At 33.3% G+C, this 21,415-nt stretch overlaps 1 protein-coding gene across 11 annotated transcripts in view; it reads right to left on the bottom strand.

Annotated features, from left to right (window-relative positions):
• LOC106056704 (unconventional myosin-Ia-like) overlaps positions 1-21,415 on the bottom strand; it is a 111,007-nt gene that overhangs the window by 17,350 nt on the left and 72,242 nt on the right. For all 11 annotated transcript variants that reach the window (XM_056004203.1, XM_056004200.1, XM_056004204.1 and 8 more), the window contains 21 exons: positions 11,492-11,586; positions 10,241-10,345; positions 9,591-9,637; positions 9,376-9,439; positions 9,209-9,222; positions 9,010-9,094; positions 8,398-8,504; positions 7,933-8,080; positions 7,402-7,520; positions 7,023-7,109; positions 5,584-5,655; positions 5,049-5,153; positions 4,592-4,654; positions 4,235-4,423; positions 3,879-3,993; positions 3,722-3,777; positions 3,037-3,102; positions 2,866-2,933; positions 2,185-2,401; positions 1,719-1,868; positions 781-849 (listed from right to left, as the gene is read on the bottom strand). In XM_056004203.1, coding sequence (XP_055860178.1) covers positions 781-849; positions 1,719-1,868; positions 2,185-2,401; positions 2,866-2,933; positions 3,037-3,102; positions 3,722-3,777; positions 3,879-3,993; positions 4,235-4,423; positions 4,592-4,654; positions 5,049-5,153; positions 5,584-5,655; positions 7,023-7,109; positions 7,402-7,520; positions 7,933-8,080; positions 8,398-8,504; positions 9,010-9,094; positions 9,209-9,222; positions 9,376-9,439; positions 9,591-9,637; positions 10,241-10,345; positions 11,492-11,586 — 2,041 coding nt within the window. The remainder of the gene's footprint in view (positions 1-780; positions 850-1,718; positions 1,869-2,184; positions 2,402-2,865; positions 2,934-3,036; positions 3,103-3,721; positions 3,778-3,878; positions 3,994-4,234; positions 4,424-4,591; positions 4,655-5,048; positions 5,154-5,583; positions 5,656-7,022; positions 7,110-7,401; positions 7,521-7,932; positions 8,081-8,397; positions 8,505-9,009; positions 9,095-9,208; positions 9,223-9,375; positions 9,440-9,590; positions 9,638-10,240; positions 10,346-11,491; positions 11,587-21,415) is intronic.

A 21,415-nucleotide genomic window follows, 5' to 3' on the forward strand; every position in this document is an offset into this window, starting at 1 on the left:
AGTAAGTGGGAATTCTTACATCATAATTAGAATGGAGCATTACACGCAAATGAAACAATGCATTTTATAATAAATTTTTTTGTAGCTGCAAAGCATTTTTTGCTGTAGTTATACGGAGGAAAAATGCAAAAATGTATAAATAATAAAGTCTTTAGCAATGAAAGAAGGAAAACATAAATGAAAGAGTTTAGGATTTTTAAAATTATTATAGGATAAAATGTAAGTTTATTCTCTGAAAGCATGAGATCAGGTATTTTTGAAAATGAAATCAAATGATAGATTTATATACAGACTAAATAAACAGTGTAAAGAAAAAAGGAAACTCTGCCATGCTATAGGATCTTCATTTTAAGCATGCATGGGGAAAAAGTCAGCTGTAAACATGTACTAGCCGAAGTGAAGATGCAGTTAACTGCTGACAATATTTCAACTAATTATATAGCATAGAGCACCCTCAGAGATTTTATTTTATTTTTAGAAAATTCTAACATTTTAAAATTATACCACAAAAAATACTTTCAAGTGCAAAATATTAAAATAACAAAATATCAACATTTCAATAAGGTGTCAACATTTACACATTTGTTATTACATTGAAAATATCAACTGAAATATTGTTATAATAACCACAAACAATTTTTAAAGATAAAAAAAACTGAAAGGAAATTACAAAGAAAATAGCAGGGATAACCTAACAAATAAAACAAATTATTCCATTAGAAATAAAAAAACGTCAATTTTTTGTTGTTGAAAGAACAAGTAAGTACAAGCAGTACTAACCTTCCAGCCCCTTGTGTAACACTGGATTATAAGTGTAGACTTTTTGACCTTTTGATAGCGTTTCTTGGCCTTTACAAATAGAAATGTGAAAAGTTATTTTATAATACAAATTACTTAAATAATGGTTTTTGAAATGAAAAGCATTGAAAAATGACTACATGTCTGAACTAACATTTCCACAGAAATGTCAACATTGCAGATTCAGTAATAGAGTCAAAAATGGGCATTACCATTTGCTAGTAAATTCAGGACCTGTTAACACTATCAAAGATTTGTTGATGTTTTTTTATCTGGATGTTAACTAGGTCCCTAAGTTGCTATTAAACAATGTTGCTGAGTTAGAGGTCAGTTTTTTTTCCCTCAATAAAATGTTTAACATTCATTTAATCATGGTAGAAGCAAGTTTTAATTTTTTTAAATCTGTTATACTAAAGCCATCCTTCAAAACATGTTTAAACACAAAGAAAACAATTAGAGGATGTGAAAATAGGGCTTGGAAATAAACCTGCCTACATCCCAATCCTCACCCTCAGAACATGTTTGAAAGAAAATCTCAACAGATGGTGTGTGAGGATTATGAATCAGCTGTGGTTCAGCAATAAAACCTCCTTGGATATTAAGAATATAATGTAGGTTAACTTCAAAAAATTTGGTTTTTTTTTTCCCTTGAACTGAAGATGCTTATTTAATAAGTCGTACCCTACTCTCTATCAAACCAGCAATGTCCTAAACTTTATATTTTATATTCCAGTTATCTAAAGCAGAACTCCAGTTTTCACAGTTTGAATAGATTAGTAAATATTCTAAAAGAGAAATTCTAAATTTAAAACATGTACCTCAGCTTTTCCTACTATGAACTAGACCACATTGCTAAGGATAGTCATGTAATAAAGAAACATACAACATGATATACACATTCAGAAAATTGTTCATTTTACCCAATAGCCTCTGTAGATTGCAGCAATGATAATCTGACTTGCTCTCATTCTCTGATACAGCTTTCGATACTTGTACTGAAGCCAAGTTGCTCTGATGAGTGTTGCCAGGTGATGCATTCTCTCTCGTCTCCTCTCCTCCATATCAAAGAGCTGGAAACAAAATAAAATTAGAATACAAATCATAGGTCGGTATAATTTGCACAATAAATAGTAGGATTTAAAACTTAAAATATCTATATAGTCTATTTGTTTTTACATTACACTAATTTGTTATTTTGATAATTGTTTTGTTTTATTTAAACAAAGTTTGAAACATAACTGTTTATTGTTTTGTGTTGCGTTATCACTTACAGTGAAGTACCTTATCTCTATGTGTTACTTTATTTAAGCTAAATACTAAGCAAACTCAAAAGGCCAATGTGGCAAACAAACAAAAACAGAGAAAGAAAAAAAAAACTTGACTGACTAATCGAGGATTTCTGATGAAAATTTTGGTCTTTCCAAAAGCAAACTCTTCTGATGGAATTCCTTGAGCTTCAAGTATTTTTTGGACACCCTCCATTGGGTTTCCTGTCCAGTGGGGCCAGGTTTCTGTTGCAAGCATCTTGTAGCGGAAAAGAAACAGGGGATATGCCTGCCTGAATGCATAGCCAGCTCGTCTCACACGAACATTTTCCATAAGCCTAAAAGGGAAATAAGAACAAATAATTGTCACTTACCAAAACTTTTTATTTAAAGGTTCATAAATTCAAGGTCTTCAGGGCTCACAAAGACCTTCCTTCAGGGAACAGTACCAGGAAAAAGAAAAAAGAAGCAAACAGAGAAAGCGATGGGAAGACAACATAAAAGAATGGACGGGCCTGCCATTAAAAGAGGTTCTATTCAAGGTAAAAGAGCAATGGAGAAAGACAGTCGACAGATCTTGTGTGGTAACCCAATAGTCAAAGAGACTAGGGGATAGTTGAAGATGAAATACAAGAGCAAGGGAGACCATATAACAAAAATATTTTATTTCTTTGTTTGAATATAAATAACTGTTCCCAACTTTTCCAATAATGAAGAAATATATGCAATCACTGAAGGTATTTATTGAATATCATCTAAGACATCAGAAGAAGAATTATGCAAAGTGATGTAAGTCACATACCCTAAATATCTGACTTGATGTTTGACTATTTCCCTATCTAAAACATTAGCTTGCTTGTAGTCATTTGGCTGAAAACCAAAAAAGATATTTAATGTTAATTTTGTTTCACAACTAAAATATGTTTGTAATAAAATCAAACAAAGCTTTTTAAGAAACTTGAGAATTCATTACCTTTATACATCTAATGTAGTTTGGATTTTTGGAGCTGAGATTTTTCATCAGCTCTGTCACTGAGGTCTGGAGATAAAAAGAAATTGTGTTTCCTGTAAAATTTTATCCAAAGACAATGTAAACACAATATCTGTGCACAACATATACACATTTTGTAATATGGAGGTAACATAACAAATGGCAACATGACAGCCATTCTATAATAGATAGGCATGGGCACACTGCTGCAGCAGTGTTGGACAACATACATAATTTCAGGTGTTATTAGGTCAGAAAGATGACAAATATAAATGACTATTTCGCCATTAAAAATTATAAATATATTTGGCCATGTTTCTAACTGTAAAAAAAGAGATGAAAGAATTTTTTTAAATTTCCAAATTGATAAAGGAAATTCTTCTCTGCATACTCTATTGGGTTTAATATTGAAGAGCTGAATTGTGATTTAATAAAAAAAAATTGTGTTTAAAAATAAGGCAGTGGGCAGACCTCAAACATGGGACCACCATGACAACAGTCCAACCAGGTAGCCTACCAATACTTCAAACTTACAGTTTTTAACAAAATTAGTTTTGCATAGTGTCAATATGCCTATAAACTAAGTCTTCCTTACTAATTACAATTTAAATTTTTTTTTTAAATAATAGCTATAATTATTCAGAATAAAAGCTGCTAGTAATCATACCTTGAACTGTGAGCCTGCAGTTATAGGTCTTTTCAATGAATTTTCACCTGGTTTTCCTAAGATTGTATCACAAGAACATTTAAATACATTTATTTCTTTGACAATGACAAATAAATAGTGATATTTTTTGTTTAAATGTTTAATGATGGTGTGTTACCTTCAGGGAAAAGTTCTTGTAGCATTGGATGTGAGCAAACATACATAGCTTGTGAAAGATCACGGAACAAAAGATCATTATTCTTGTCTATAAATCCATTTACTTTGTACAACACCTGCAAGAGTTAGGGATTTTCAAGTAATTGAAAGGATTATAATTAAAAACATTTGGGGAACAAAAAGACATATTTAATATAATACTTAACCAAAGCTACAAGTTAGCACTAATGTTAGAAATTGAAATAAACTATAAAATGCTGACAATTTTTTTTTATATTCATTTTTTTTTTTTTTACAACTTACAAACTATGATTTGTACTAAAACCATCACAGTTTGGAGATGATCATGTGACTTACACTGCCAGCGTAATGTTTTAACCTGAAGGCATCATGGGGTAGAGACTTGTCTGATTGATTCTTCTTTCTACTTTCATAATGGGGATGCTTGGAACACCTTTCATCTAACTTGTCCAAGAATGTTTTGTCTGATGTGTTTCCTGGTCGAAGGCACTCTTCATCAAGTAAAGCTAAGATTCCAAGATTTTGCTGAAAAATGTTTCAATAATAAATGGTTGATCATTGCTGCACTCAGAATGGTGTAAAGTAAAATCTTTTAATTTTTTTTTAGAAAAAAATATAATTCATTTATGTCCATTTAAGTTACTTATGAATTTCAGACTGCTATAAATACTCCCAACAATTTAATCTGCTCACTTTTTCTATTAGATCACAGATGACAGAATTGTTAAAGTAGTCAACATGAATCCACTCTATACCCTGAAATCAAAGATATAGCTTATTAGGTACAAAACTGATAAATTTCCATAATGTATAAGTAAATAAAATAACTTAAACTGTACAGACTCCTTATTAAAAAAAATATAGGTACCTCTCTATATATGTTAGTGTTAATAATTGATTCAAATTTTTTAAATCATTGTTTTTCTGGTAGCTAATTTGCTAAACCTGTTCTACAACAACAATCTGAAAGTAGTTCTATGTTTTTCCTAGCATAAAGTGCAAGTAATAGACATATAAACATATTGTAAGACACACAATTCACTGACGAATAGCATAAACCTATTACATAGAAGTAAAAGCTATACTTCTAGAAAGTCAGATCATATTATTTAACATTATAATTAATTCTGTACACTTTTGTATTCCTCACCTCTTTAACATACTCATCTTGTTCCTCTTTGAGTGTTAACTCAATAAATATCTGCTGAAGTTTCTCATTGCAGTAGTTGATGATGAACTGCTCAAAACTGTTGTTCTGGAAATACACAATTTATTTCTTGGTATTAGTACTAATTGAAAATGGAGAGAACATGCAAGGATAGAAAGAAAGAAATGCAAAGGAAAAAGAAAGAGAAGTGTAAAAAAACATCAAAGAAAAGACCAGATCAAAGTTATGGTTTTAGGTTGATCTCACAAAAGTAAAGATGATAGTGATGAATAGACCCATCAAACATGTTTAAATCATAAAAAAGTAAAATTTATTTGAAGAGAAAAATGCAAATGTTTATGTCATTGTATAATTTGTCTGGATTGGCTGTTTGGCAATTTTTTTTCTTCATTTTGTGACAACTTAAAAAAAATAAATTCTCTGCATGTTTGTAATGTTTGCTCTGTTTTAAGATCATTTTTGTCAAAGCACTATGATCAGTTAATTGTCTGATTGTAAACTGCTTTATGTTTCTCACCTGAAAAACTTCAAAGCCATAAATGTCAAGAACACCCATAACCTTTGTTCTAGTTTGTAAATCTTCTCGTACCTTGGGAAAGGAAATAAAAGTAAATGCTTCAGACCTCAAAATGCAAAAAAATTATATTTCTTTATATAAATTTTATTTGTTCCATTTATTAAGAAATATTATTTCATAACAACAAATTTAACTACTCAAACAGAACACTAAGAATATATAGGCATACTAATTCAGTTTACAAATTTATAAAAGAAATCTCAAAGACTAAAGCACAAGATTAACTTGATTTCCTGAATGTGAAAGTATGCCATACAGAGAGAAATGAAAACAAAGCACAACATTGTGCCACATTTGTTATTCATGATATTCCCAATCAGAATATTTTGAAGCAGCTGAAAAAAGGGAAGATAACAGTTTCCATAAATGTTTTCTTTCCCTTGTCTGATGACCACAGATTTCCTTCTGTTGGGTAGTTTTATATAATATAGAGAGAATTTTAAATATATACTAAAGGATATTTGCCCTTTCAGATTTGCTATAGGTTTTAGCTTGATTTAACTGAAAGACCTAGTAAGATGTTAATCTAGAAAAGGGTGTTTCCAAACCTTGAAACACTGTGTTGATAAGTTATAAACCTTGAAAAGTCACATTGAAATAAACAGCTATGGCTTTCCATTTGGTACATCCTGTAAATGAGTGTGTGCCAAATATCATGCCAAGATTTCCTATGAAAATTAGGTCAAGAGCAGAAGATTTGGGCTAAACATCTTTTTCGTAATGCTATGAAGAAGAATTTCTCATATGCATTAATCTGCTTGCAAGCAACAAATAAAAATGGAGGAATTAAAAAAAAAATGTGATGCCTTAGCCAAAACAATGTTTAAGGTAGAAAACATTAATAAGTATCAATCAATGATGAATGTGGATATATTTTAAAAAATTGTAGCACAACAATTTAAAAAATTAAGCCTGAGAATTTCTTTTAAATGGTCGCTACATGATTTGAAAAAAAAAACAATAAAAAATACTGATAATAATCCAGCATGCAGTTTATGGGTTAAAATAGTAAATATTAAAAGTGTATTAATGAAAAGATGATGTTGCTTTAGCATGACTTACAAAAACAAAAACATCACTATTGAATTCAATAAAGTATGTGTTTGACTTTTTTTAAATGCCCTTGACTGATACAAATATTATTCAACCAAAATTAAATACTAAGTTGGCTTTTGCATGGGGAAAAAATGAGTTGCAAATTTGTTTTTTACAAATAATCAAAGCACTATGACCATTTCATGTCATGATGAGAGAAAAAGGTATGTTTCCAGGAAATACTTGGAACCATATTGAAGAATAGTTAATTTTTTAAGATAGCACTGATGTTTATGAACAGCTAAAATGGCAAATCAATAAGAGAAATGTTTGCAAAGGCTCACCTTAATACTGCTGTTTATTCTCTTAATCAGCCAGGTGAAAAGACGACTGTAGATAGCTTTACATAAAGCATCTCTAGCATATGTGGCCTGGCAGATAACGAAAATAAATTTTAACTTTCATAATTGTTCATGGTATTCAAGGTTATTTTTTAGGTTCATCAAAATACTATATTCTAAGAATAGTTATATAAAGGAATTTTAAAAAAACATCTTGCATTAAAAATGTTGCCTTATTTAATAAATTACAATAAATATTTGAACATACAGATATGAATAGGTCACTGTTTTCAATTAAAATGACACCCAATTTTAAACTTATTAAATTTATTTAAAAAAAAAAAAAAAAGAGAAGCTTGAAATACAAATGAATTCAACCTACTCCTGCCAAGCTGAGGTCAGTCTTGACCATATCACCCTTGACAGCTACTGTCCTTTGCATCAAAGAACCAGCTAGAATATCAGAAGAGCAGCCAATCAGCTGACATACCTCTTCAACTTCTGCAACAAAAAATAAAATCATTACGATTAAAATGATAAAGCAACCAAGCTACCTGCTGGATAATTCTAGGTTTTTGACAACATAGCAAAAAGAAATGTGATGACTCCATAAAACAAAACAAAAAAAGCTTTAATAATTTAATTTTTCTTTTACTTTTTGAACTATAAACTGTGAAAAGATATGATACTTAAGAGCAACAAGTAGTAGAATCTATCATTAAATTGAACTAGCATAAGTATGCTAAACTACAAATTAATCACAAGAAAATTATAAGGATAAATATTTTTTAAAGAAATAATACCACTTAGTTGACAACAGCATAAAGAAAAAAAACTATTTATTCTTTACCTTTACTAACAGAACCACTAGCAAAAATAAAATGAAAAAAAAAGTCAAGAACATGTAGAGTACCTGACATATTTGTAACATCACAGCCATCTGTGCCATCTGCATTTGGTCTCTCTGAAAAGTCTATATTCCCCAGTTTTAGAATACTTGCTAATAATTTAAAAATATTATCAACTTCCTCTTGTTCAAAGCCAATCACTGTCATGCCATTCTAAAATTAAAAGTTAAAGAATGTCAGTCCAGTTTTCTTAACTGGGCAACATGCATACACTTTTAGGACTAATATTTTTTGAAATGACAGAGAAAAAAAACAGCAACAAGTGTAATTAATAAAACACTTCTTAACTCTAACATCTACATGTATCTATTTCTATATGTAATATGTTAACATTCCATGACACCTTTTTCATCTTCACTTTATATGAGTTTGCCAATGATTTCTTTAAATAAATACAGATTTAAACTCTTCAACATGTTTAACCACTCAAACACCTAATCTAGTGATCTATCAATCAACCTATAAAATACCTGGACAGCTCTGAAGTCTCCCACATCATCTCTAGTATCCACCTCAACACACCCACTCTTGTTTAGAAAATTATAGTTCTCTGCACCTCGAATCAGTAAAAGCTGGCCTGTACAAGAATGACAGTAAAATTATAAAACAATCTTTTTTTTTTTACACATATACAAAAAAAAAAAAACAGTTAAAAATAAAAATTCAGTTTTAGTTTTGACTTGCCATGTTAAATGGTGACTATAAAAATGTAGTATTTAAAGATTTCAAGTTACCAGATATGCTTTATACAGATGAGAACTAAAAAACTCTTTTGTCAAGTCTTAACAAAAATCAATTTTTTGTGTTGAGCTCTTTATCTCCTCAGTTATTTTAGAAACATTTGCTAACAGACTAAAGTATTGGTAGGCTCTCTATGTTATTATCAGTAACCTTGTATGTTAGAAAAACTAATTTTACAATTTTGCTTACAAGCTTCATTTTAAGTTTCTTTATTTTTTTTGTTGCTACTTCTGTTTTTTTCCTATCATAAATTGTCTGAGAAAGATTTATTAAAAGAGATTACACATCAGCACTGACAAGTCTCATAACCTTATCACCTTACAGAGGTCATAAAGACTTACTTAGAGAACTATCATCCATTCCTGACAACATCTGATAAAATATATGGAAGCTCCTTTCTCCACTGTTCTGTGAGGCTACCCTTGACTGGATGAGATTTTAAAATGTTAGATTTCATCACATGCAAATATATAAAGCTAGCTTGAAACTAAGCTTCTAAAACCATCAAAGTAAACTTTAATCATTCAGTGAATAACTTACCTTTTCTAATAAATCTGTTGAGGAAAAAGAAAAATATTTGCTTTCACAATTTTTATACTTAGGGGTACAATCTTATCAGTCATCAGTTTTAAATTGTTTGTTTTTTTTAATTTCTTTGTAAATAAAATTTAAGATATTAAAAAAAATCACAAAATGTATAAACTTACAATTTGTTATGACACCTCCAACTGGGTCTCCCTTGAAATCAAATTCAATGTCCATATATTTACCCTGTGCACAAAAATAAAATTGTATTATAGTAACAAACAATGAAAAGCAATTTAATTATCAGACCTAATTATACAATGATTGCTAAAGAAGCATAAAATAGAAATAAATAAAAAAATTAAAAGTGAGAAAACATTATGAACAAAGAACTTACAAATCGAGATGAATTATCATTTCTAGTGGTTTTGGCATTTCCAAAAGCTGAAAATAAAATGTCCCAGTTTTTAATTGTTTCTTTTAATAATAATTTAATGCTTCAATATTATTACTTCTATTTGTGTAAAACTCCAAATCAAATATTACAAATAGAAGAAAAAAAATAAACACTAATTAAATAGGAACTTAAAACACTTAAGATATAAATATCTGTATTTCTGGTGTTGATAATTCCAAGATGATGGAAATACCAAAAACAAATGGCTGTTTGTTCATGTGATTTATCAAGATTGAAACCCTAAAACTATATCACTATTGAAAGTACCATAGAACTAAGCTCTTAATGAAGGTTATTGTACAGGGTAGAAGGAATGTGACAACAATGAGGAAATAAATAAATAACATGTTAACACATTTCTCTTAGGTCGGCAAAAGAAATGCAGCATTTATTTTTAAAGCACAAAAAAAACAACAAGTGATTAGTGAAACAAATACTTGTCTACAAAAGTGCAAGTATTATCATCTACACACTCTTCTGCTAAATGCTAAGTGCAATTTAAAATTTAAAATCACTCAGAAAAAAACAGAATAATAAAAAGACCTTCTTTCCATTTATTAAAAAGAGTTTTTTAATAACAAAAATATTACCTTCTAAAACTGGATTTGACTGCAACAACTGCTCCTTAACCCTATCTATGTCTTGACCCTTGCCTGACACCTCAGCAACATACTGCATAATAACTTTACTAGCCTCTGTATGGTTTTGAAACGGATGGACATTAGTGACTATATTATATATATATATTGAAATTTTGTCTGGTGATCAGCATGACACTTAGGTTAAGTGTACAAGGTATTACCACCTTAGACAGTTAATGGTTAACTAACAATAAGTATGAAAATGTATTGAGGATTAGACTAGGATCAGATAACATTATAAGGGATTGAATTTGAATAACTCACATATTTTATTTTAAAATATTTATAAGTCTTTTAATCTTCAAACAAAATATGATTTTCATAAGTAGGGCAAGTGACAAGGACATAAAAAGAAATTCATGGCCATTATTATGTTTATAGGCCTAACTGTCTTATCACTTACAGGGTGTCAGAGTAATTTAACTATGTGAGATAAAATCTCCACAAAACACTAGGAAATTTATTATATTTGCCTATAGCTTGTTGCTACACAAAATTTCTACTTTCATTTCAATATTGTTTCAAAGCATGCAATGCTAAAGAAAGTTCTCTGCCTTCCCATTTAGGAATCATTTAATTTGAGACTATTGCAGCTAGAACATGACCAACAGAGGCTGCTGAAAGGAGGGTAGCATCAAAAAAAAAAGTAAAAGCAATTAATTCTTTCTTGTTTTTTTTTTGTTTACAATGCTTATGTTCTTCAATTTTCACTCAAGCGTTTTTAAAATACATATTGGAAAGTGTCAATAATGAACAAGGGTAGCTGCATGGTTATGTGGTAGGGCCTATGCATTCTGGACTGTCATTTTGATGGGCCCAAGTTCGAACCCTGCCTGCCCCATCCACCACTATACTACAGAAGGTTGGGGTAGGATGTAATGATCTTCAAGTCAGAAACATGTAAAACAAAAATAAAAGAAAAAACAAACATTTGACCAAAAACAAATTTATCATTAGTGAAAATATAGTGTAGCTTATTTGATCACAAAATTTACAAATGTCCATTCTTACACTTATGTTTCTTTTATTTATAGAGGAAAGGGGGAAACAAAAAAAAAAGGGGGGGGGGGATAAAATCATCAAAACAATTGTGTCATAGACGTCCTTCTGGTCTCGTGAAAGATTTATATCTCAGAAGAAAAACAACTCCACCAAATGTATAGACAATAAGTCTTTTGTTTGCCAAAGGGAAATAATTACCCGTCTTTCCGGCACCACTCTCCCCTGATATGATGATACACTGGTCCAAGTTCTTATCTCGCATCGATCTGTAGGCATCATCGGTGATTGCATAGCTGTGGAGGAACAACAAAAAGATTATTTTACAAAGATGTTCCAGGAGAGCAGGACGAGGAACAGAGTGGAACTTTTGGTGGAGAAATTTTAATTTCTATGAACAACAAAGGCGATGGTTACTTTAGTATTATGCATAAAGTTGGTCACAATCACAATAAATAACAAATAGGGTGTAAACAGGGGCGGCCACTTCAACGTCCACGAGGTGGGTTGTTGTTAACGGCTTTCCGAACTGCACATTTATGCATCGAAGAAAATGTGTAAATACAATTTTTTAAATACATTAATAATAAACATCGGACCCTTAATTTCAAAGCTCTCTTACTCTATGTGTAGGTCAACCTTAAATAATCACGCGACGCCGCCACTGCCTGTTCATGGTTACAATTTCAAACAGACAGACAAAGAAATGTACATGAGTAATTGTTAGTTAAGCTAGAGATCTAGTATTACAGTTTCTGAACTTAAAGCATTTCAATATTCGCTGGAGCTATATTATTTGTTTTCTCTCTCTCTTACTCATACATAGACAAACAAACACACACACTCTCTCTCTCTCTCTCTTCCTATACGACCCAAGCATCTTGTTCTGGATATAAATCAATAACTTGGCTTTGCTGACTTATCATCATAGAATTGTATGCAGACAACAAGGATTCTCCAAAGATGAAAAACTAATCGGCCCTATAGCAGTGTTTTTCTCAAACTTTTACAAGTGGTGCCCACTTAAACCAAACAAAAATTAGGCTTGCGCTAAGCATCTTGTTCTAGACACAAATCAGCTTTGCTGACTTATCACCATAGAATTGTATGCAGACATCAATGATTCTCGAAACATGAAAAACTAATCGACACCGAATCAGTGTTTCTCAAACTTTTAAAAATAACTCTTGCGCCCCCTTATCCAGCTAGGGAGTCTGTAGAAGCGATGACAGCTTCACGAGCAAAGCATTGGCGTTGTCCTGCATTCTGAGCATCAAGATAGCTCAAGTGAAAGAGAGTTCAATTCACAAGTGGCGAGAAAGGGCCGATACTGACGAACGAGAGAGATCGAGGCAATAGAGCATGAACGTTTTTAGTGGGCGTGACTGTCATTGTCGTAATGACCATCCTCCAGTTCAGAAACACTTCCTGCAGTGGGCCTGTTTTTTGGCCGCCAACAGAACGATAATAGCCGCTGGGAAGAAATTCCAGAGTCCTAACGTAAGAACGACGGTTAGAATTGCACAGGCGAAGATGTAATGAAATGGCTTCTTTAAAAGAACTTTTTCGGTGTCGATCTTGTAGCAGACACGTCTCTCGAATTTTGCATACTTGGAAAAGGATACGACGTCACTTAAATTAATCATTTAAGCATTTTTAATTCACTAAACATTAGTAATAATGTTGTTTTTTTAACTTTATAAGCACTCAAATATAGATTTACATCTGCAAAGAAAATACAATATATTTGTATGTCCTTGAAAAAAAAAAACAATGAGGGCGTGCACAACATTTGGAGAGAAGCTGCCATAAAGTAGGATTTACAAAAGATCTTTCCGTGAAATGTAATTCTCTAGTTTAAAGTCAATATGTTGAAAGAATGTAAATGAGAATGATCAACACGTCACTAAATAGTCAGCGCTTACTGAAGACTAGGTAAGAGAAGGAAAGAGAAAAGCTGAATCTAGTCGAGAGAAAAACAAGTAAAATAAAAAACACACTTTAAAAAAATATATTTATTGAGTGAAATTGATTCAACTATTTTGAATAAAATCATGTAATTAACTTTTAAATAAATCTAGACTAACAATATTAAAGTAGTGCGATCGGAAATATTTGTATTAATTGTTTTTGTTCAACTCAACTTTCATGCTTACAGAATGCTGAATACGCTGTTGTCATCGACAATGAATAATTGAGCAAAGTTTCAATTTGGTCCCAGAATGGGAAGTGGGAGAAATAACGTGTACAAGATTCCAGCCACCCAGACCGAGTTGATAAAAGCTTTGTAAAAAAATAATAATGGAACGATAAAGGTCGTCGGGAACAGTCTTCTAAACAATAAAAACGTGGGCGAAAGTAGTTTTCTTTCTTAAATACGATTCAACATTTACTTTATCAAAAGAAAAGAAACAAAAAACTATATGTATAAATAGTGGAAACTGAAAAAACTGACTAAGTGGCAGCACTGTGTAAGACAAATCCGATATGAGGGCTCTCGGGTTTGAATCCCGGTTAAGGCTGGATTTTAAATTTCGGGTTTTTAGGGACGCCTCTGAGTGCATCTAACTAATGGATATCTAACATTAGTTGGAGAAAGTAAAGACGGTTGAAGGTCGGGCTGGTCACATGACACCCTCGTTAACCGTCAGCCACAGGAACAGATACCTTTACATCATCTGCAAGGTCTAAAAAGGGTACCCTACCTTGCTTGATGTTCAACAAGCTTTAATTTTTTTTATTTAAAAAAGGGCGGGGGGGGAAGGGGTTGGATGCGAAGAAGAATCGAGTTGATAACGACTGCAAACAATTTTAGTCAAAATTATAGTCAAATGTTTATAAAAAAAACAAATCTGCACAATCGACGTTTTTTGACCGGTTGGAAGAGTGTCAATCTATAGTCATGTGATGCCCCACCCTGACATCCCAGAATACAGTGCTGTGCGTCGCCCGAACTCGTATACCGGTGCTGAACGTTACAGATACTACATTGTAATTAAAGTTACTTTTATGGTACGTGCGCAGCTTTGTAATCGCTCTCGTCTCTTGTATAGGTAAGTGAAATCTAAGAGTGGGACTCACAAGAAGGGAAACTACAAGCTGTTTCGCTAATTTATTGTTTTACCAAAGTGCTGACAAGGGTGACGGTAGGAACTCGTTCACAGTTGATGCTGTTAGTGTATTGTACATTCTCTAGAGCGAAGCTGACTGAAGACAAAGTATTTCAGAATAAATTTGTTTTCTAAAATGTTTTACATGTTTCAGGTGTCGCTTCGGGTTTTCTCCAAACCTCCCGTAGGGCGGCGGGAAGGGTTCGAACCCGGGACCATTGAGACCAACGACACATTCCACACATCCACTTGCTAATAAATATGTTTTGTTTTTTTATTGTACGCATTTAAACACCGCAGACATATTAACAAGCGTTGACTAATGGGGAAAATGGCGATTCGAAGTAGCAAAACTAAAAAAAAAAAACAAAAAAAAGTCCAAGTCAGCAGAAATTGAAAAGATGTGTGGCACTTTATAGATCAGTGCTGCCTGTCTTGTCCTACTTATGACTTGATGGCAGGGCGTGGCACACTTGAGACAGCAACAGGTTGGAGCGAGACAGTAGGTGACGAGGAGGGAGCGAGGTGGGATAAGACGCAACAATTGGAGAGATCGATGGTGGGGGAAATCAGACTTACGACTGCAAGAATGGAAGTAAACAACAAAACAAAAAAATTCGAAAGAAATTCATTCTGGCAAGAGCTTTTATGGTGGCTTCTTTTTACGTTGTTTTTGTATGTATACGAGGCAGGTATAACTAAAGAAACGTGTCCTTTTGGTCTCTCTTTTTACATAGACTTTATTCATGCATATGAAGAATTGTAAAAAATTTACAGAAAAAAAATTGTGTTTCTTGTATTACGCTATATATGATTTAGAATTGATTTAGCGAGAGTCATTTTTTTTCTTCTTAAACAATAAAACCAAACAGAGCCTATTGCAAACTTACTTTGATTTATATAATATTATAATGAAGCAACCCAATACTTAGGACTCCACCAAACAGAGCCTATTGCAAACTGACTTTGATTTATATATTATAATGAAGCAACCCAATACTTAGGACTCCACCAAACAGAGCCTATTGCAAACTGACTTTGATTTATATAATATTATAATGAAGCAACCCAATACTTAGGACTCCACCAAACAGAGCCTATTGCAAACTGACTTTGATTTATATATTATAATAAAGCAACCCAATACTTAGGACTCCACCAAACAGAGCCTATTGCAAACTGACTTTGATTTATATAATATTATAATGAAGCAACCCAATACTTAGGACTCCACCAAACAGAGCCTATTGCAAACTGACTTTGATTTATATATTATAATAAAGCAACCCAATACTTAGGACTCCACCAAACAGAGCCTATTGCAAACTGACTTTGATTTATATAATATTATAATGAAGCAACCCAATACCTAGGACTCCACCAAACAGAGCCTATTGCAAACTTACTTTGATTTATATGATATTATAATGAAGCAACCCAATACTTAGGACTCCACCAAACAGAGCCTATTGCAAACTTACTTTGATTTATATAATATTATAATGAAGCAACCCAATACTTAGGACTCCACCAAACAGAGCCTATTGCAAACTTACTTTGATTTATATAATATTATAATGAAGCAACCCAATACTTAGGACTCCACCAAACAGTGCCTATTGCAAACTGACTTTGATTTATATAATAATATAATAAAACAACCCAATACTTAGGACTCCACCAATTGTCCCCCACCGTTCTTCAAGAGAAGAAGAAAAAAACATCTTCCCGTGTGAGATAGACATTGTGTATGATGTACAAAAGTGAAAAAAAAATGTGTTCTTCGGCTTACGAGAGAAACTTCTGGGATCGATTTATGGTGTAGATCTTTCTGTTTGTAGGAGGCTAGTAGATCTAGCTCCCTTAAAGCTGACTTCAAATTCAATACATTGATTCAGTCTTGGCAGTTTTATCTAAACACTTTATTTGATTAGGTCGAGAGTTTGTTTTTTCTTTTGAAATGCTCTAAGTCTCGAAAGGAATAAATAAAATGTTGAAAACACTTTAACACTTTAGTCACAAGTGCACTGCAGTAAAAACGAAGTCAGGCAAAAACCTTTTCACCAATTTTGTCAAATATTAATGTACTGTAAATATATCACGTGATCATCTTTTGCTTAGACAAATTTACACATACACATCATGCACACAGCACACACACATTACACATATACAGCACATACATATCACACACAGTACACATAAATGTCAAACACCACATACACATTACACATAAACATCACACAAACAGCACGTATACATATTACACATTATACAGCACACATACACATGCTCACGAGAAGTGTGTCACGAGGCAACACGAGTGCTGCCACGTAAGTGACACTAGACAACATGGTAGATGACAACTGGACTGCCAAACTGTCAGATAAGTGCCCATTATGACGATGACATGCATATAAATGTCAGAGGAAGTAAACACATCCACCTCACCCCATTTCCAATCGAATACAAAGTCATATGGGTGTGAGCATAGATATGTGGGAGGGGGAGGGAGGAGCACTTTATCGCAACGTAGAGGTTTCTTTAAGAGCAAAGCCTTCAGCAAAACAGTGCATCTCGATCAAATCCGGAGGAAATCAAGGGTTCTAAAGCTGCGCAGCTCCCACCATCATGAAGACATAATTAAAGTTTATAAACGAAGCTTTTTTTTTTTTTGGGATAGAGCTGCAACACTGAATTTGAGAATATAAAATTCAAAAAGATTTTATGGCCCGTTCGTTGCCTTGTGAGCATCAGAAATAGGCGAACGTAAAAGTTTATAATTAAAAAAAAAACTTTTTATGTTTATATAGCCTTAAAAAAAAAAGAGATAGTATCTTTTAAATCAGGCACCGTAGTATCAAGGACTCTACTCACAGGACCAGTGACTACTCTTGAATAAACAAACTTGTCAGTAAGTAGAAAAGTAGTGGCCACTTCTCTTATCAACTCTGGGAAGTTTATGTAACAGCCACATTAACACCAAGACAGCATGGACAAGGTCCTAGACACCATGCGGATACAGAAAATATTGGAGCAAAAGATTTCTTTCGTTAACCCAACACTAGCTAAAAGCAAAAGTCTAATAAAAATACAAAGCGACCAAGAAGAGAGAAGAAAGAGAAACCGACTGATGCTGTAATTTTGTATTTCATTTAAATTTAATCGCAGCAAAAAAAAAAGGTTATTATAAAGACTAGACTATATTCTTAATGTATTACATTACTTCCAATTTGATTGCGAGTGCCTCGATTGGACAGAACCAAGAATTTTAGGCTAGTCAGGAAGACTGTAATCTTTAGATGGAAATGTGAACACCAACTATTGAAGCCTTGAGAACCTTCATCTTCTGCCAACGTGGCCAATGGGCCAATCTATTTATTGTATTGTGCACGAGACATATAATAGAACATTAATAGTGCAATTATATGGCTTGTTACGACGTGTAAATCTATATATGTATGTACGTACGTATGTAGGTTTATATGTATGTATGTAGAGAGGAATAAGTCTTTTACTAATTTATTTTTTTCTAAGGTAAAATGTGTAGACTGAATATGATTTTTGGAGGATTTCAAAATGAAGGGAAAATGAGACGGAAGTGAGTAGGTTCGGTACAGTTAGTATACATGTAAACTGAGAAAACATTACTATTTAAACCAAAACATTGTTACAGCTAAATATTCCAGCAACCGAGCATAACCTTTAGTATCATGGCATTGAAGGAAAGTTGGTAAAATAATCAGATTAATCATCTACATACAGTAAAACTCAAAATATCTAAGTGGTTTAATAAGTGAAAGATTATCATGGAATCTCCATATTGACGAAATAAAAATAAATCAAAGCATTACGTTTTTTTGAAGAATTTTTTACACACTAAACAAGAACATAACAGCTTGTGGGACCTATCGAATCCAGAAAACAATGAAATTAGAAAAGATGCGAATAGAGCCGTGAGATTGTAGCAAAGGACTTAACACGATTAGTAAAATCAGTTTATTTGAAGATGATCTCATTATAGCATGGGACGTGTTGCCTGAATCAGCCAGGAAAGCAATGACCTAGTAGAGTTTAAGTCTATAATTAATATGCATGACGTAATTTCTGGAGGAACTCTGTAATTTATACGTATATTGTTGTAGTCACCCACACACAAGTTGTTGTAGTCACCCACACACAAGTTATTGTTGTATTCACACACACACACACAAGTTATTGTTGTATTCACCCACAAAAGTTATTGTTTTGCCTATGCTTCTACACCCACATTCAACACGTCAAAGTCAGGATACTGTTTCTTAGTTGTAATTTTTTTGTTTTTTCCTAAATTTTCGGTAAGGCAATTGTTTTTCCGTTACCGGTAGTTGAAAGTTCACCGAGCCGATACTATTAGGATGACACCAATACTTTAGTCTCATGGGAGTTATTTTGCATACTGAAAGAACAAGTAAAAGAAAGTGAGATTTAAACCCTGAAACACCCAGCTGAACACCAGTGAGCTGATTCCTCGGCCACATAACTGATGATATGAATTGACATTTGGCTCCACCAAGACCAACTTAAACATCCTCCGAAGGGAACCACAAATGAGTAAATATAATTGTATTACCAACAATTCTTTTGAGAAAATTATATTATTCTAAAAAATTTTTGTTTAGAGCCTCATTTTAATGCGCGTTACTGGGCAACATTCCCCCATCTTCTGACATCTCCTTTTTTTTTATATTTCAATTCCGCACCCGCCAGCCTCAACAGGTTAGTATTATGCTTGACATTTACAGAAACAGTGGGGGCGCAGGGTGAGGGACGCTGCACCCGAGTCAATAGTAGTTGAGCATTCTAGGTCAACAACATCAGTGACGTCACTGATCTATACGGTACTTACGTCATCGGCGCTTCTCCCCCCTCCCCCGGACGTATCGAGAAATCAAAAGTGACAAAGGTGATTTCTGGGGGATTTGAAAATGGAGGGAAATTTAGATGGAAGTGGGTTAGAATACATGTCAACTACGAAAACATTGAAATTTAAACAAAATGTAAGGAACTTGACGCGGGGAAATGGCAGCAGTCTAGTCACTGGACATGTGAAACTGGACGGGATATGTACACTTTAGATAGTATCACTATTCAACTTAATCCTATGCAGATTATCTGTGTCCAATCCGGTTATTAGAACTGATGGCAGCAAGTGTAAATTTAAGCCAAACGTGTACTTCTGCCATTATGAAACAACTTTTTCCCCCTAACGCACAGTAGTAGATTTCTTCCCTGATTCGTCATTGAAAAACTGATCATCAGAATATAAACTTCCGGACATGCGCTATCGTACATGAATCATACATCAATCTATTACGACCCCATCTCCGAAACAAACAAAAAAAAACACACAAGAAAACTGATATTTATAGCACGAGTTGTCTGTCCCTATCATTCAATATGTTATGGCCGGGTCGAAGCCGTGCTTGAAAACAATAGAGACCGTTCTCCCGGGGGGCTCTGCAAGGTTCACTTCCTATTGACTTATCCAGAATGCCTCATCACGCAACAGCTCACAGCAGAAAGCGAATTAGCACATACATAGCGTTCTGTGTGTGGCCGTGAGTGAAATGGTTTTACATGGGACCAATGAGTCATATTTCCTAGTATTGACAGCATCATCGCAAGTCAAATAATGTTACATCAGAGGTGGAATATAGATCGCAAGTCAAATAATGTGACATCAGAGGTGGAATATAGATCGCAAGTCAAATAATGTGACATCAGAGGTGGAATATAGATCGCAAGTCAAATAATGTGACATCAGAGGTGGAATATCTTCGACTTGAGTGAAGTCATTTAGAGAATACTCTTTTATGTACAAAAAATTTAGATTCTTTGTTTTTATCCTCCATGGCTCGCCATGGCATACTGGAAAGTTTTTACAAAAATGGTATTAACTTTGTTCTATTCATTTTCCCTGTTCTACAATAAAAATACAAAGAGTAAAGTTCCCCTTTCAGATCTTTATAATAGATGATGTCAAGGTCATGTTTCTGTGGCCAACGGTTGACGAGCAGGGTGTCACGTGGCGAGCAGAACGACCAACCGCCTTTACTTTCCCCAACTTAAGTCCGGTACCCAATAGAGTTGGGTGGAGTCAGGGGCGCCCTAAAATCCCTAAATTCGTTGTCCCATTCTTCACTGGGATTCAAATTCAGGACATTAGTATCAGAAGACAAGCGCTTTACCACTCAGCCCTCCGTTACAAAGACGTACACATACAAATATACTTTTAAACAAACAAGTTCACGCCCCCCCCCCTTTCCAATGTTTTATCTATTTTTTTTAATATGGTTCATCTAATTATGTTTATATTTGATATTTTGGGTTTTCGGTACATCGGCACCATTTAGGCCATATCGTGCCCATAATCTCTCATGGGTTATTTCCCCTTTTTATCTTGAGATCTAAATTTTATACAGTTAAGTCATTAAAAACATGGTCCATTCACCGTTCGGATGGTAAAAAATAGTAAAAATTTATTAATTTACTAAAATCTGTTGTAAATATTATATGTTCCCAATTTCTTTGTCCCATCACATATCAAACCCACGCAGACAACCCCACCTCCCCAGTATCTTCCCAGGGTCGACATTATTAAACGTGTTTCAAAGCTTTAGCATAGCTCTAACTTCCATCAGATTGTCCTTACACAAGCCCCTTGCCGTCCTGCAGTTCAACCTGACGAAATCTATGTGTTTAAAACGACCGTGTCTGTGTGTGTCTGATACTGACACATGAAACGTACATTCTGATTTGCTGTTTTGTTTTTAGTACAGCTCATAAAAAGTCATGTGTTTATCACTAATTATAAGGAAGTATTTGTTTTTGTTAACACAAAAACATTTCAAAAGGCCATGCGTATGAATGACTATAACTATGATTCGAAGTGGATGAGTCAGAATAGGCTTTGCAAAAGTTACAGGCAGAGTGGTTGTGTGAAATGTTCAGAGAACATAGTGCAAATTGAAAA

This window comes from Biomphalaria glabrata, chromosome 11 (assembly GCF_947242115.1).
Source record: "Biomphalaria glabrata chromosome 11, xgBioGlab47.1, whole genome shotgun sequence".
Taxonomy (NCBI): Eukaryota; Metazoa; Mollusca; class Gastropoda; family Planorbidae; genus Biomphalaria; species Biomphalaria glabrata.